The sequence below is a fragment of the Rattus norvegicus genome, chromosome 4 (genome assembly GCF_021556685.1).
Source record: "Rattus norvegicus strain SHRSP/BbbUtx chromosome 4, alternate assembly SHRSP_T2T, whole genome shotgun sequence".
In the NCBI taxonomy this organism is placed as follows: Eukaryota; Metazoa; Chordata; class Mammalia; order Rodentia; family Muridae; genus Rattus; species Rattus norvegicus.
In genome coordinates, this window is record NC_141537.1 from 117312336 (window position 1) to 117330123 (window position 17788).

At 47.3% G+C, this 17788-nt stretch overlaps 1 protein-coding gene across 5 annotated transcripts in view; it reads right to left on the reverse strand.

Annotated features, from left to right (window-relative positions):
- Stambp (Stam binding protein) overlaps window positions 1-17788 on the reverse strand; it is a 27464-nt gene continuing 9676 nt past the window's right edge. For 4 of the 5 annotated variants that reach the window (NM_001439654.1, NM_001439653.1, NM_001439648.1 and 1 more), the window contains 8 exon segments: window positions 1-276; window positions 3448-3547; window positions 5459-5571; window positions 10117-10254; window positions 11622-11746; window positions 13704-14070; window positions 15673-15768; window positions 16019-16094. In NM_001439654.1, coding sequence (NP_001426583.1) covers window positions 220-276; window positions 3448-3547; window positions 5459-5571; window positions 10117-10254; window positions 11622-11746; window positions 13704-14070; window positions 15673-15768; window positions 16019-16094 — 1072 coding nt within the window. In that variant the 3' untranslated portion in view covers window positions 1-219. 5 annotated transcript variants of the gene reach the window in all.

Consider the following 17788-nt stretch of genomic DNA (forward strand, 5'->3'; position numbering starts at 1 on the left):
TAGGATTCTTTTTGTAATTTACATTTATTTGTTTTAAATTAATTAATATGTGTGTGTGTGTCTGTGTCTGTGTGTGTATATGTGGGTACACACATACCACAGTACACAAATGGAGGTTAGAGGACAACTTGGGGGGATCCCAGCAATAGAACTTGGGCTGTTGGGCTTGGTGGCAAGTGTGTTTACCCAGTGGGCCACCTCCTGGTTCATGACTGAGATTTATCGAAGGTCTGTGATCGTCACAATTCTGTCTTTGACAGTGACATGGCTGCAGTCCTGAAACAGAGAAAAAGGAGAAACAATGAAGTTGTGGAAAATCTTTACGTCCATTTAAAAAATATTTATTTGAGCCTGGGTCATGTGACTATCTTCAAATTCCCTAGGTAGCCCAGGATGGCCTCCATCTTTGTGGTGCTACCTCTGAGTGTTAGTATTATAAGTATGTACTACTATGCGCCGTTCGTTAGTCCTGGGGATTGGAGCCAGGGTCTGGGGCGTGTGAGGAAAGCCCTCCACCAGCTGAGCTCTATCTCTGGTCTCAAACCTCTCATTTAAAATGCCCGCTCAAGAGGTAACCCAGATTCAGAAAGACAAATGTCAAACATTTTGTCAATTTTAGCTCTGAATCTTTACATTGGAGTCTGTACCCTGACAGATGAGAAGAAGCCAGGAGAGTAGACCGGGGCCATGGCAGGGAGGCAGATCAAGAGCTCTAGAGAGGGGAGCAGGAGGAAGCAAGTGCTACAGAGGGGTTTAAGAGAGTAATGGGGGACTTGGCTGGGGATGGGGAGGAAGGCTAATACAGGGAGAGAGGGAAGACAAGATAAATAACATTAAGGGTGCTTGAAAACACATGGAAGCATGCCATTTTATAAGTTTACTTTAAATATACATAAAATATGCTAGCTATGGTGGCACACATGCTTAATTCCAGTACTCAGGAGGCAGAAGGCAAGAAGCAGGTGGGGCGGATTTCTGTGAGCTTAAGGCTGTCTGGTCTACATAGTGAGCACTAAGCTAGCCAGGTTACATATTGAGATCATATATATATATATATATATATATATATATATATATATATGTATATATATATAACTATGTAACTGTATATATAAAAAATACACACACACACACACACACACACACACACACACACACAATGTGGGCTGAGAGTGCTCCCCAGGCATGGAAAACTTCTCTGAGTTGTTGGTTGGAGAATACAAGTCTCCTAAAACAATATGAGCATTAGCCTTGGTCACCATCCAGAACTTGAAGGTAAGACACTATTGCTGAAGACACCACACTCTTTAAGACACAGTACTTGGAGGATTTGAGCTGGAACTGACCTGGAAAGTTTCTTTGCTCAGGACAGGCTCTCATAGTATTGAGAAGCACTATGCAAGCTGGTAAGGAAGAGGGGCAATTGGATGTCCTACCCAGTTATAAAACCTATGAGCCACAGCAATGACCAGAACGGGGAGACATCTGCCATGGGGGACAGACATCCACACTGGGAGACAGACATCCACACTGGTGAAGCAGGCATTTTTATCTCAGGGATGACTAAGAGTTGCCTAATGGAACTCAGGGCCTTCTGGGTGGGAGACAACCTGTACTTGGTACTGTGAGCTTAGCCATGGATAGAGAGGTCACAGACCTGAGAGAAGAACCCACTAGTGCTGGGTTCCTAAACGAGTATCGTTCTGACTGCTCTAAACATCCTTTTACCCACAGTAAGTGTAGCTCTCACCCTTCACCAACAAAGCTTCCTTTTGCAGCAGATGGACACTGTAACAGAGAGTTACAGCTGATCAAAACACAGAAAACAAATGACATGGCTACAGTACACCCAGGAATCCCAAGGCTTAGGGATGATCTCAGACAAGGGACCAGAGGCACAGGATGCCTGCTGTTACACACTGAGCCCTAGACTTCACGGGGAAGATGCATCCATGAAAAATCAACAATACAGTTGCATGAACAAGACAAGCTTACTGACAGCATCAGTCTGACATGCCATGGATGGGAGAAATTTCACACCCTCCCCAGACTACATACAGGCTACATACAGGAGCGCATTGTCTGCTGAGAGAGGGAGAACGAGTTTTCTCCAGGGCTGAGCTCCTGAATACATCCATTGTCTAACCCCAAGTGGTCAGCCCAGGACACATGGATATGGGAACAAAGGTAAATGGATTCAGTAGGCTGTATATACGTGTGTGTGTGTGTGTGTGTGTGTGTGTGTGTGTGTGTGTGTGTGTGCATGTGTGTGTATGTGCATGCGTGTATGTGTGTGTTTGTGTGTGTATGTGTGTGTGTGCATGTGTACAATAATAAAGAAAAAATCATGAATTTGGGACGGAGAAGAGGGGACATGGGAGAGCCTGGAAGGGAAGGCAGGGGTGGGAATGATATAGATGCAGTACTCTTCTGAAGTTCTGAAAAATAATAAGTAAATAAAATGCTGGCTCGAGGTCAGTGGCTCCTGGTCTGGAAGCCAGACCATGATGTCAGTGGCAATTACAGTAATGGGTCTGGGAATCATCATTCCCACCAAGCTCTACTCGTGCTCTGAAGCGTGGGAGAAATTTCACACCCTCCCCTGATGAAAGGGTACATATACATATATACATATGTATATACATACATAATAACTCTTCTACCACACAAAATCAGCTCCCAGATCCCATGATCTTAATCTCCCATGGGTCTCACTTCTTCCTATCCCTAGATCTTTCATATTTTATGGAGCATGGCTCTGCTTCCTTTCTCTATGTTGCTTGTGTTTCTCTGGACCCAAAAGAAATGGTGTGGTGTGGAGGAAAGTCTCAGAATCTCTTTGTTCCAAGGCTCATCTGACCACTGACATCTGATCAGCTAAACACACTATCACAGACACAACCCGGGAGAAAAAACCACTTCCTGGGGAGGGGAGACCCCACTTTCTATGCAAAATTCTAGAATTGTTCTTTTCCCTTCTCAAGCAGTGGCTGACAGAGACTTAGTCACTGATGGAGAACAAAGTAACATTTGATAAGGGACAATGCATCGGGTACTTTGTTATTACTTCCTTTTCCAGTGGTGTTGGGGATTGAACCCAGGGCCTCAGGCATGCTGAGCGTGCATTCTGTCAGTAGCGTGCCACTAATTTCATCCTCTCAACGATCCTGTAAAGTAAGTGTTCTTATCCCACAGATCAGATGAAAGACCCAGGTAGGGTCCGCAGCCTCACAAACTCGAAGTCACCAGGTGACAGCTGAGAGCCAAGCCTGCTTCCCATGCCCACTGCTTCCTGCATCCATGTGGTTATGGAACTCTGGGAAGGTGAGTGATAGGACTGAATGCATGTGGGTTAGAAAGGACCATGCACCTCATGAACTTCATGTGCTTGCTGGCTTCTACATACATATGTACACTGTACTTGCTGGCTTCTACATAGATACGTACACAGAACAGCGGTGGGTCTCTGCCATGGGGGTGAAAGCCTTTCTGCCGGCAGGTTGAAATCTCTTGAAGGCCATAGTCAGTTAATTTAAAGAATCCAGTCCTGAAACAAGAAAGGGTAGACTTGGAGTCAAGCAGAGGAGTCCATCTCCTCAACCTTAACACCCATCTTGTCTGTTTCCCTCCCGGTGGCAGTGTGAATAGGAATGGACCCAATAGACTCATGTGTTTGGATGCCTGGCCACTAAGAGTGGCACAATTAGGAGATGTGTAGGTGTGGCCTTGTTAAAGGAAGTATATCACCATGGAGGTTGCCTCTGAGGTCTTATATACTCAAGATATGCCTAGTGTGGCACACAATCTCCTGTCGTCTGCAGATCAAGATGTAGAACTGTCGTCTCCTTCTCCAGCACCATGCCTGCCTGCATTCCTGCCGTGTCCCACGATGGTGATAATGGACTAAACCTCGGAACTGTAAGCCAGCCCCAATTAATGCTGTCCTTTATAAGAGCTGCTGTGGTCATGGTGTCTCTTCACAGCAATAGAAACTCTCACTAAGACCTCTCCTTTCTATCACACACACACACACATTCCAGGCAAGCACACTGATTCAGCAGGCTGAGGTAATTTTGAGACAGCTTTCACAGTAAGTATACTGGCTTATAGCTCTCTTCTCTGGAGACTGGGTCATAGTTAAAGAGTAATTTATCTGGTGATTATAAAGAAGAATCAAACAGGAATTCTTCTTTATAAAGACATTTATTCTATTCTATGAGTGCTCGGCTTACATGCCTGGGACACAATGAGGTCAGGAGAATCAGAAGCCTTGGAACTGGAGTGACAGGTGACAGGAAAGCAAGAGCCACTATGTAGGTTCTGGGAGTTGAACCCAGGTCCTTTGCAAAAGCAACAAGTGCTGTAAACTGCTGAGCCATCTCTCTAGTCTCCAAAGAGGAATTCTCTAGTTGAAAATTAAAACCAAAGTGAAAAATTCCTTTGAGCAAATCAACAACAGATTTAAGCAGGAACAAAAGAAGGGCCAACAAACAGTTAGTTAGTTAGGTCCATTAAGGTTTTCAGTCTGAGGAAGAGGGGGAATGGCGTGCAGAGTCACCAGACCTTGTGGTATAACTTAAGTGGACAAAAGTGACATTTGGAAAAATGACAAATAAAAGGCTAGCTCATCACTGTCTCCATGTTAGCTCTGCAGGAGAATTCAGAGTAAATAGGACATTTAGAATGAAAAGAAGCCACACTTGGAGAGAGTGTACCATGTGGGAATTTTTTTTTTTTTTGGTTCTTTTTTTCGGAGCTGGGGACCGAACCCAGGGCCTTGCGCTTCCTAGGCAAGCGCTCTACCACTGAGCTAAATCCCCAACCCCCCATGTGGGAATTTTTTACCCTTTAACCTTAGGCTCTTGAGATCCTGTAACTTTAAATGGTTCAAATTTCTTGAAGGTTTTTCTTAGAAAATCAACATTACTAACATATCATTTAAAGAGTAAGTCATGTTTATCAGAACACGGAGCTTAAAGGAAACCTTTTAGAGCAGTCAATTAAGACAGTTGATGAATTTTATCTTTTAAAAGGTCTTAGGGTCTGGAAGATGGCTCAGTTGGTAAAATCCTTGACATACAAACATGGGGACCTGAGATGGTACTTCTAGTATTGCAGAAGCAGCCTGACATGCGGTGGGCATTTAAAGTCCTCAGGCTAGGGAGGCAGAGAGTGGTGGTCTCCAACTGAATCAGCGAACTCCAGGCTCAGCAAGAGACCCTGGGTCAAAAACAGTAAGGTAGAAAAGCAAGAGAAAGACATCTCAAGTCAACCTCTGGCCGCCACATATATGCACAGGCATCCTCCTGCACAGGCTCATGTGCATACATAAGCAAACCAGCACAAGCAGGCACATGCACACACACATGTGCACACACACATATGCACGCACAATTGCTTTCCATAGAAAGAGGATTTTGCTCTTTGTAAGACCCAGAATCACCTCCTTGGTACTCACTCCTGGAACTTGGGGGAGCAGACAATTGCTATGGACTCTGGTAACATCATTTGGTAGGAGCAGTGCGTGTGCAGATCCACACTGGACAGAAAGGCCGTTTGGGTTGGATGGGTCTGAAAGATGAAACAGATCAGAGAATTTCCAATGATCCAGTTGCCAGGCTGGCCCACTGAAGCAGGTCTGAGGAGCTCCCAATAACTGGCCCAACCCCTTCTTCGAGTTGCAGCCAGGAGGAATACACTTGACCCTCATAGTGAGTGTCTTCCCAGCACTCTAAGCTGGAGGACTCTAAAGGTCCTTGAAAGATCAAGAGGTTTGTAATACAGCAACCACAGTCCAAGACTGTGTACCATAAACTGGAAAATGACTGTGGGGCAAGTGGAACTGTCTCACCAGACAAAAACTGGGCAGGTTGAATGGATTCAGAAACCCTAGTAATTCTCGTATCTGAGAATGGTAGGTGCTTCATCTACTCTGTACCCAGTTTCTGTCCTGGAGCACGTGACCATACACACCACATGAGGATGGTCACATGGCACAGAACACAGAGTTCTCTATGCCAATGAGGTGTCTAGATGAGCCCTAAGGGTTTATCCAATAAGCTTCCCTTCCCAGACATTCCTTCCTGCAAAAGGTATTAAACTCCAGGCCTGGGGCTGGGGATTTAGCTCAGTGGTAGAGCGCTTACCTAGGAAGCGCAAGGCCCTGGGTTCGGTCCCCAGCTCCGGAAAAAAAAAAAAAAAAAAAACTCCAGGCCTACCCTGAGTAAGTCTTATGCATCCATTTTCGCTAGCGATAAACAGGTTTGAAAAGTCAGGGCTGTTAATTATCAAGAATCACTGTGGGGTAAGCCTTCATCATACAGAGTTGAGCTGCCTACGTCTCCCACAGAAGGTCCCTCTGCGCTCCGGACACTCACCGCTGAGTTAAGCCAGATTCCCTCTCCCCCCAGCCCCAGGCTTATTGCTGGCTTTCAGGCCCCCTTTCCTGACTCCTCAGTTCCCAGCAGTGTCTGGGTATCCAGGAGTTTGGACACCCCACTTCGGCCCCAGCCTGTCTTGTCTTTCTTACCTGGGCTGGAGCTCATCTTAGACTACGTTTGTAGCCCAGTGCCTCTGTGTTTTGTCTGCCTGAGCCTTGTTCACACACCCCAGCAGCGAGGCAGAACACGGAGCCACAAATGACTGGGATGAATTGTATTTATTTGGAAACAGAATCTAACTCTGAAGCCCAGGCTGCCCTAGAACTCACTATGTAACCCTGGCTGGTCCCAAACTCACCTCCTGCCCCCGCCTCCCAAGTCCTGTGATAGAGCTGTGAGCTTCCAGGCCTAGAGTGGGCAGATGTTTGTATTTTCCTTTCATACAAAGAGCACGGTCAACTTAGCAGTCACAATGTCTGCGTGTCTCAAAACATGTTACACATCATAGGGGGTTTGTATGATTTTTGTCAACTTTATGCCTTGAAAACATGGCATAAAAATCAGCTTTTAAAAGCTCTGAGAAACAAGCAGCAAGGATCGAGATGTCTGAGGCTGAGGTCATGGCCTTCAGGTAGGAAATAAATGGTGAACTGAAGGAAAGAACTGACCTTTATATTTTCTCTTAAAATTTAAAGATCGGAGAAGAACCATAGCCTTTTTTTTTTCATTAAACGAATTACATTTATGTGTGTGTGAGTGTGCATATGTATGCATGCATGCGTGCGTGTTTGCCTGTCTGTGTCGTGGGTGCGTGTGCAGGTCAGAGAACAACTTGTGAGAGTCAGTTTTCTCCTGCCATCGGAGATGGGCCACCAGTGAGAGCTTGGCAGCAGATGCTTTACCTGCTGATCCAGCCAGCCAGTCCTGCTGTCTTAAACCCCTAATTATGAAGAAATGGTGCAAACACGTCAGAGAGAAAACCAAGCCAAACTTCTTTCCGTGTGTTCCTAGCTGGGCCCTCATGGAGAAATAGACCCCTCTAGTCATCCATGCTAAGTTCTTCCTCAAGTCTAAACTATAACTACATTTGGAGTCTAAATAGTAACCGTTGTGGAGCCAGCCGCTCTTTTAGTTTCTTTTAAAAAAAGATTTATTTAAACAAACCTGGTCTTACTTATGTTTCCATGTGTGCACGCCTGTGTGAATAGATACCACGTGTGTACAGGTGTCACGGGTGGGCCAGACACGGGTGTCGGATCGCTTGGTGAAGGAGTTATGGGAGGCTGTTTTAGAAACCAAACTCAGATCCTCTAGGAGAGCAACAAGAGCTCTTAACCACTGAGCCGTCCCTCCAGCCACTCCTCCTCCTAAGCCCCTCTGCCTCCCCATTGCCCAGCAACAGAGCCTCATCCAACCTCACTGAGGTTTAGGCTGCCTGAGAAGAGGCAGCCTTCCAACATCAGTTCAACAATCTCTCTGACTGAGGGCTGTGTGCTTCATCCTTATTCAAACGGGAGCCCCTTGTGCCCTTCTGAGGTGGTGCTGTCCTAAGCCACATTATCTTGCCCCACCTGCCTTTTCTCTCCTTCTGTACTGCTCACCAGGTATAAAAACACACTGGGCAGCTGCATGTAAAGAATTACATATCTTTTAACTGCATTTCAAGAAGGTGAGACCCAAGCAGAGCTGAAGCACGGAAAGTAGGGAGTCATACTTAGGAGGTAAACTCAAAAGGGAGGGAGGAAGGGGTAGTGGGGGCAAGAGGGTGTCATTCTAGGAGACAGAAAGTGGGAGGGCGGAGCATGCTCCTGGCAGGGTTCTGTTTCCTTTTTTGGGTAGTGGGTGCACCTAGATGTCGGCTTAATGATTCAGTGTACTGCACCCTTAGTCCATGTACACTCAGAGCTTTTGCATCATCAAAGCCAAGTCAAAACAAAACATAACCAAGCCATTCCACACTTAACAACAGGTGATCAGTCTGTCCACCCAGCTCTTCCAAGAGCACCTCATCTCTCCCCCTCTCCCTTAGAGCCAAGCTTCAAAACAGCAGCCTCTACCATCCCTTCATTCATGCTAGGACTTCCTCTGTTTTGTTTTTCTTGTTTCGTTTTGTTTTGTCTGGCTATGAAGCCCAGGTTGGCCACAACTCATAATCCTATCTCACCCTGCTGAATGCGAGGACTGCAGCTTCCCATGACTATAGAACCTTACAGTCTCTGCCCCACTATTGCCACAGTGGGTCTCACTGGATTAATACTGTCAGGGAGCTCCCAACTCTAGCAGGTACTCAATCCTTTCAGGCTAGAGCCCAGCGCAGGTGAGCGTCCTGAATTTCCTCCTTCAGTATCCTTGCTCTGTGGCTCTGGTATTCCTTAGTCCCCCACATCCTCGCTTCCTTCCACCACGCACTTGACTCTTTGGTCCCTTAGTAGCAGCTCCCCAGCTGCTGGTGAATAACTTCTTGCTGTCAACTCTCCCCACCTTCGAGGCTTCCAGGACCAGCTTGCAACAGAAGCCTCCCAGATAGCACTCTTTTTTTTTTTTTTTTTTTAAAGATTTATTTATTTATTATATATAAGTACACTGTAGCTATCTTCAGATACACCAGAAGAGGGCATCAGATCTCTTTACAGATGGTTGTGAGCCACCATGTGGTTGCTGGGAATTGAACTCATGACCTCTGGAAGAGCGGTCGGGCGCTCTTAACAGCTGAGCCATCTCTCCAGCCCCCAGATAGCACTCTTGCTTTGACCCTGCATCTCTTTCTGATGAAAACCACAAATCCCAGCTAAGAGAACTGCTCACTGCTGTGGGAGCATGGTGTACCTGTCCAGTGTTGGCTCCTCGCCCACAAAGCTCTCCTTTGGTCCCTCATTACACGTCACCTTGGGTGTGAACCCTCTTCCTCTGAACCCTGTAGTGCCCTCTGTTCACCCTCTGAAGAACATAGCGCCCTCTGCCTCCCCATGTGAACTCATTTTCTGTGCGGTCTTCTATGGGTCCTCAGGTACAACACGGCAAGTTTTCTATGTGCTGTTTCATATCGTGAATTAGACAAACCAGTGAGTACTTCTACAGGACGCAAGGGCAGAAGACTGCCCCGCACACCAGTACTCCTCTAGGTCTGACTACGAGTGTGTGACCTCCTGAATCTAGAAGTAAAACACCTGATTGTGACTTACACCTGTCACATGCCAAGAAAAACAGCTTGCTCTGTGAGCTCGAGGCCTTACAAATTCCAGAAACATTCACAAGTACTCTTTAGGGAGGGAGTTACATTGTGTTGCCTTGAAGATCAACCTCAGAAGCATACAGTGTATGAGCAATCACTGAACACTGTGTGTGCAAAGGGCAGTGCTTCTCCATAAAGACAAAGTGCAGCCATCAATTGGAACAGAGTCCCTTGGCTTATTTGAAATAGTTTCACGTATGCAGCTTTTTGGTACATAGTCTCTATAGCATGTCCACAGACATTCTAGGCCAGTTCCCACCCCACTCCACGCCCCACCCCGCAACCAGCCAGAGACACCAAAACATCGAAGAGCTCTTTTTAGTAAAAGATTAAGTTTAGAGAAAAGCTAAAAGCTCTTGGTGGTACTTTGAGTTGCTACGAGAGCACTAGTCATGTGTGCAGAGACAAATGCTTTGGAGAGGTTTTCCCTGCTCAGACAAGGGTGTGGGCCGTGTGCTCTAACAGAGAAGAGGAGCCCAAGCCCAGGTTGTCACATTTGCTTACGTGGATCCAGCCAAGAGTGAGGAGTCCAAGATCATCCTGCATAAAGAAAATTTCTTCTTCATTCTCTGTGTGGCAATAATCAGGCCCACCATTTTGTCTGGGGATGAGAACATGTGTGATTGTGAATTCATTTCTCATCTGCAAAGGAGAAGACAACAGGTAAGAATTCCCTGGGGCTTCTCAGCCCCACTCACTCATACTCTGCACCCTGGGCATGGCTCTCATTCTCCTCCAAGTCCCTTACTCCACAAGGCCGAGAGTTCATGTACTTTACCTGTGTAGTCCATAAAGTCGCAGACGGAGATAAGCCCCAGATCTCCCTCTTAGCACAGGCTGGCCCCAGATCACCCTCTTAGCACAGGCTGGCCCCAGATCTCCCTCTTAGCACAGGCTGGCCCCAGATCTCCCTCTTAGCACAGGCTGGCCCCAGATCTCCCTCTTAGCACAGGCTGGCCCCAGATCTCCCTCTTAGCACAGGCTGGCCCCAGATCTCCCTCTTAGCACAGGCTGGCCCCAGATCTCCCTCTTAGCACAGGCTGGCCCCAGATCACCCTCTTAGCACAGGCTGGCCCCAGATCTCCCTCTTAGCACAGGCTGGCCCCAGATCTCCCTCTTAGCACAGGCTGGCCCCAGATCACCCTCTTAGCACAGGCTGGCCCCAGATCTCCCTCTTATCACAGGCGAGGCCAACGGCATAGCCCTAGGGTCTTTCCTGTAACAGCTAAACGGGTCTGCTCAGGGATCTTGGGACACTCTCCAGAGTGTCTTCTGCACATGTCTAGAGTTCCCTAGGCCTTGTCACCTAGGGTCCAAGTGTGATTTGTTCTAAGTCACTATTTTCTGGAGCATCAAGGAATGGGTTTAAGCTTTTCCTTTAGCGGGCTTGTTTTCCTCTGGGTCCTACATCTCCTAGTAGACTCACTGCTTAGCACTCTGTATCCCAGGGTTTCCTTCTCTGCAGAGGACTGCACACTTTGTGGACACAAACAAAAGCCAGCCTTAGATAATTTATATTCACAGGCTACAAAGGGAACTGAGTCCTTCTCCATTTAGAATCAAGCCTCCTTCCCACCCTCCCTTCCTTTCTTTCTTAAGACAAAGTTATATTATATAGCCAATACTGGCCAGAATTCACTATGCAGCTGACCTCAAACTTGTGGAAAGTCTTCTGTCTCAGATTCCCAAGGGGTAGGATTACAGGCATGGGTATCATTCCTGACTAGTAAGTGTTACAGTGTATGTGTACGCGCAGGCATGTGTAGGTCAGAGAAAAACTTTGTGTGTTTCTTCACATTTAATTAATTTGTTTTTGTGATGAGGTCTCTTATTGGTCTAAGACTTATCAGGTAGGCTGCCTGTCTGGCCCTGTAAACTTCTGCCTCCCCTGCTCCTGGGACCATGCCGTGCACTCTCTGTGGAGGGCTTGGTACAGAGTCAGACTTCAGACACCCAGTCACAGGAGAGGCCTCAGAGGAAGCAGCCCCGTACAGGGAAGCCATCCTTACCAGTTTTCCACAGAGGACTCCACAGGTCTCGATGCCTTTGGCAGTGTTGGCGCTGGCAAGCTGGAGAAATTCTGAGCACAGATTGCGGGGCACCACAATGTGGCGCAGGCCTTCAATGGTGGGAACTGAAATGGACAAGAGGGAAAAGTCTGGGGCCACAGGGTCAGAGATCCCTGGGCAGCCATCAGAGCTGACAGCTGAGACTCCAGCAATGGCTGCAGCTGGAGGACTGAGCTCGGTGAGGCTGGGTCACAGGATTCTGGGCTTGGTTGGGAGCAGTCATCGCTCTCCTGACTATTTCTCCCTGTGGAGTAGTGTTATCTTCCTCCTGCCTCTCTGCTGTGTTTTGGAGGTGTGGATTACTGACTGTACACACTTGCAGCTGGAGAAGGCGGGCTGCCTCATCTGGATCAGATGGATCTCTGCATTGGTGTTTTAAGATCCTGATCCTTCAAAAAGAGAAGGTTTTAACCATTCCAGGCGAGACGAGGCTCACCTACAATCTTTTAAAAGTGTTTTTGAAGAATGAAGTATGCTGGCAGACGGTTGTTATCTTGGCTCTCAGAATCGTGTGCCAGGGGAATCTCAAGCTCGGGCTATAATGTGAGACTCAGGAAAAAACAAACCCAAAACCCAGGGACTGAGAAGACGATGGCTACAGAGACTGCTGCACAAGTGTGAGGCTCTGAGCTCAAATCCCCAGAAGCCTCATAAAATGCAGGTAGAGCAGGGTGTAGCTACAAGCCTACGGGAAGATGAGAGGTGGGAACAGAAGGATCGTCAGAAGCTCACGGTGAACAACAAAGAGACCCTGTTTCAAACGAGGTAGAAGCTGAGGACTGACACTCAGGGTTGTTAACTGACCTCCTAGTGCCGAGGAACACTGCTAGAAGAAAACCAAATTGGCCCACAAGAAGATAGTTTGTCCCCTAAGTAGGCATTACCAAAGCAGCTTATAACACCTATCCAAGACATCAAGAACCATTCATGAATTCCACAGAGAGGCTGTGTGAGACCCAGAAAGCCAGAGACGGGGTCAACACAAACCTGCAGACTGAGCAACAACACTGTGACGATTGCATCTCTGGATAACGGACTAGGGCCTGGTACACACAACCAACCCAGTGACCACTCAGCCCACAGGAAACACAGAATGAGCAAGACTTAAGGCCGGGCGTGCAGAAGTTACAATCTAGTTACCGGCAGATGATGGCGCTATTAGGGAAATAATTTAAAAAATACCAAGGCTAAGAAGAGCTCTGGGAGTCCTGCAGGGTGGATCAATCTGACTGAACAGAGAGGAGCTGCAGCAGCCTCAAGCAAACAGGGAAGTCAGAAGCCAAGTCGAGAGAGAAGCTAACAGACCGGTGGGCAAGACATTAGAAAGTATTCCCCAGAGTGGACGGTGTGCACTTCAGAGGAAACAAGGGAGGGGTCTGAAAGGTCAGCCTTCAGGGCCAGCTGCCCTTCCTCCTCACACGCATTTGAAGATGGGACACTAGTTTTTGTGAATGAACCACACGACCGTCTGCCAAGCACAATACTCACACTGACCAAGCTCTTGACAGAGTAGGAACAGTCCAGGCTGGGGTGAGTGGCCTTTTAAAGAAGTCAGCCATTGCTTTGCATGTGGCACTAAACATTTTAAAACTGCTTCTAGGAAGGGCTACCTGTGATCTCTAATTCACTGAACACTTCACATTTTTACAGAATCTTTAAAAGCTGAGATTCAGGCTGGAGAGATGGCTCAGTGGTTAAGAGCACTGGCTGCTCTTCCAGAGGTCCTGAGTTCAATTCCCAGCAACCACATGGTGGCTCACAACCATCTGTAATGAGATCTGGTGCCCTCTTCTGGTGTGTCTGAAGACAGCTGCAATATATATATATTAAAGCTGAGGGTCTGACTTCAGGAATTTTTAGAATAACTGAGTAAGATTAACTTAGGTTCAAGGTCTTTTTAAAAAAAAGACAAGTCAGGTGGTAGGTCAGAAAAAGACAGTACTCATCACACAGTGTTCTGTTGACAGACTCAGGTGAGTGGGACCATGGAGGTGGAAAGAAGGCATCAGCAAGGGGACTCACCATTTTCTATGACGCTTAATGCTCCAGGTTTGAGGGACCTGTCCACCACAGGTGGCTTAGCTGGCCTCAGGGTTGTGTTACAGTCTGAAGTCTGCGTGGGCGAGAAAGGTGAACTGGGGGCCACATCTACACAGGGCTTTTCCAGATCAGGGAGCAGAGGCCCGCACGGGCCAGGGTCTACCTTCCCGAACTCTTGAACAATTTTTAGCCGCTCTTTCTCTAGCTCCTGCTTCTGGATCATCTTCTCAAAGGCATGGAACTGCTCCTGCTCGAGCTGCTTCTGCTTCTGCTGTGCAACTCTCTGCTTTTCTTTTTCCAGTTCTTGCTGGATGGCGATATTTCGGGCAAGTTCCTCTTCTTCCTTCTTCTGCAGAGAAAGTAAGGATTCTGGACTAACACTTTGTCCCTCACAAGAAAGGCATCGCTACAGAGATGTCCAAAGGACAGTTTTGCTCCCGTCTCACTTCCCAATCCAGAATTCATGTTCCATTCCATAACCTCTTAAAGCCATGGGATACAGTCACATTCTACTAAGCCACCATAAGCCTATTTTCAAGGACCGCAAAAGTTCCTATCTTCAAGGTTCATGGAAGACCTATCCCAGTTACGAGTCGGACCACTCTCCATGCAGGGGATCCCAGCAGGCACGAAATGGCAAGAGGGAGCGGGACACCAGAGTGCAAACAATTCATGTCGCTCCCTTGTTTTCTAATCTCAAAAGTTACATTTACTTATGTTAGTGGGTTGGGGACACAGGCCAAGGCTCATATGTGAAGTCCAGAGGACAACTTATGGGACTCAGCTCTCTTCTTCTACTGTGTAGGTCAAGGGATTGAACTCAGGTCGTCAGACTTGGAGGCAAGCATCTTTTACCCTGTGAGCCTCTCTGTTTCTTGTCTATGGAAGAAATGTGGCCAACTACTTTAAGGTCTTGTTGTAGGCTGTGCCTGGAGCTGTGAGTTAAAATGCATGCTTTCTCCCTGAGGGTGCTTTGTCGGGTGCTTTAGCACGGTAATGTGGAAGCAGCGAGGGCACGTGGCACTCTACTGCCCTTTATTCTTTACCTTATTTTTTTTTTTTTTCTGGAGCTGAGGACCGAACCCAGGGCCTTGCGCTTGCTAGGCAAGCGCTCTACCGCTGAGCTAAATCCCCAACCCCTATTCTTTACTTTAAATCATGATGCACCTTCGCTGTCCGTGCCACATAACCTCTACCTGTATCTGATATACTTGGGTCTCAGATACCTGAGTCTCAGATATGTCTATATAAAACGCCTGCTATCCCAAACAAGGCTATAAAATAAAATCCAAGCTTAGGCCTTCTAACTTGGTGCCTCCAAAACTTTTCTGGTGGTTATTTAAACACAGTAATATTTAAACTAAAAAATACCAATTTACAGAGCCCTTCCACTCAATGACTTAGGAATGTATGGCTCAGAGCTATTAATCCCTCTGCTGATTGCCAGCACCAGTGTGCAGGACAGCAGAGCAGACAGCTAGACATTAGCATGTAGGTATCCCTCCAGTGTGTATCTCTGCCCTACGAGCAAACACTGTAGGGCCCCAAGCGTTTCTTTGCAAGCTGAAACTAACTGTTCTAAACAAGACCTACTGCATACCATTGGGAAAGTCAAGGACTGTAAAAAAAACTTCTGGGGATAAGCACATGACCTAAACCTCCCCCTCCTGAGGTCTGAAATGCCTTATGCTCTGAGAAGAATCTTCCCGGTGGGCAGGTTTCTTGCTGTAGATATGGCAGAAAGGTCACAGGTGTCTGTCCTCAAGTCGCCCTCTTGGACACGTAGGCCAAATCTGTTAGAAACCTTCACATCCCTACTGGTCGGTGGCTCTTGTGAGTCACTGGCCTTTGTGTCCCCTCACAACGAAGTAGCCCGTTGAAATCACAGGCTCCATTTGCTTTGGCACAGCTGACCCAGGCTGGCTAAGCAGCCCGCGTGCTTGGCGCTCACCTTTCGCTCCTTATACTGCTCATACTCTTTGGTGTATCTCTTCAAGAGTTCTGTCTTCAGCTCTTCCGCTTTAGGGAAAGCGACATTCTTTAATTTCTGAAATACAAAACCGAACCTGAGAACCAGAGCACTCCAACGTCAGCTGAGGGAGAGAGAAAGAAGGTAAGTCGTCTCACACGGGACTCGAACCCCTCCATCCTGCTATCCCACCACTCTGCCCCCACACTGCGGAGGCAGCCCAGCTCTTTCCAGCTCTGATGGGCAGAGGAGTGCTCCACAGCTGCGTGTCCGTTGCTCCATGCTGCGCGGAGCTCAGAGACAGACACCAGTGAAAATGAGGACCAACCTTGACCGCGTCTTTCTTCTCGGGAATGATGGCCGATTTGTAGTCTCGGTGTTTTGGAAGTTTTTCAATAAACAGCCTAAGGAAACACAACAGAATGGTTAGGGGACACGGAAAATGCCACATGTCCCTGAGGTAATGCAGCCACTGAAAGAAGAGTTTCTAGGGGTGCTGGGGAGTTAGACCAGGCACAGCATACACGACTCGTCTCCCACCAGCTTCATTCCTGCATAGAAGTCCTCCTGCTCTTTTCTCCCAAAACAGCGAGTAACACTAAACACCAGATTCCTACATCAAAAAGGAGAGCTGACGGGTGACTGTGACGGGTGACTGAGACGGTTGACTGAGACGGCTCAGTAGGTAAAGGGTCCTTGCAACCAAGGCTGGGTACCAGAGTTTAACCCTCAGCACTCATGTGGTGGAAGAAGAGAATCCCTCACCAAGTACATTACCATCCTCCATGAACGCCACATTGGAAGGTGCCCCCACCCCAATAAAAAATACTGACCAAGAAGGACATAGCTTCCATTGATGCTTAGAATTCCAATCCCAAGGAGGCATTGCGGGTTTTAAACTAGGCTAAACTACATAGTGAGAATGTCTAAAATAGAAGAAAAGATCCCCCCACCTCATTTAAATAAAAGCCCATCCTATGCCCAAATTGTAACTCTGAAGAGAAAGGTGGTTTTTTTTTTTTCTTGTGATATGACATAAAGGGCCTCTGTCATAAAGCACCCTTCATTCTGTGATGGCTAATCTAAGTTGTCTATTTGACATATGTGGGAAGAGGAAACCTTGATTGAGGAATTGCTTTCATCAGACTGGCCGGCAGGCCTGTCTATGAGACAAGTGTGCTGACTGGTAATGGATGAAGGAGGGCAAGTCCACTGTGAGTGGTGCAATCCCTAGGCAGGTGAGCCTGGGCCGCATCAGAAAGGTAGATAAGCATGAGCCAGGGAGCAGGCCAGTAAGCAGCATTCCTGTTGGTTTTCTCTTCAAATTCCTCCCTTGGCTTCCTATAAGCTAAATAAATCCTTTTCTCTCAAGCTGCTTTTGGTCAGTGGCTTATCACAGTAACAGAAATGCTAATCAGAATCTAAGACTTCCGCAGCCAGGGATAAAATAAAGAGAAAACCACGACCGCTGTTGCTCTCGTGACCTTGACCTCTAGAAGTTTCTCCTGGGACTCATAATCCTTCAGAGAAGAATGCTGTGCACCACCTCCAGGCAAATGCAGCCTGTGCCTCGGTCACTATGAAGGAAGCTCAACGCAAATCATTAACTTATTTAATAGAGGCTGACAAACAACACAGAGCTCTGTGGGTAAAATTCCTGAGCCTAGCCTGATCATCAGAAGCAGAAAGTGACACTTGAAAGTTGTCCTTTCACCTCTGAACATACATACAACAAGCTACTATCTGCATACCTCCCTATGCTACAATGACAATGATGATGACTACTAACTAATGACAGTGATGATAATAAGTAAATAAAGGATGGTGTACACAGCCAGCGCCTGCCATGTGTGCATATGACTATCATCAGTAGCAGACACGGGAACAAAGATGAGCATGAGAATCACCTCGGAGATTTAGCACCAGGGCTGGAGACTTCCTGGATGCACCAGGACACAGCAGTGGTACAGACGGATGCTTTTGTCTGGGGTTATATGGGCTGCAGACTAGAGAAAGCGAATACATCAAAGCGAAGACACGAAAACCACCTGGCAGAGCACCGAGAAGGCCAGGAAACAAATGCGAAAGGACACACAGT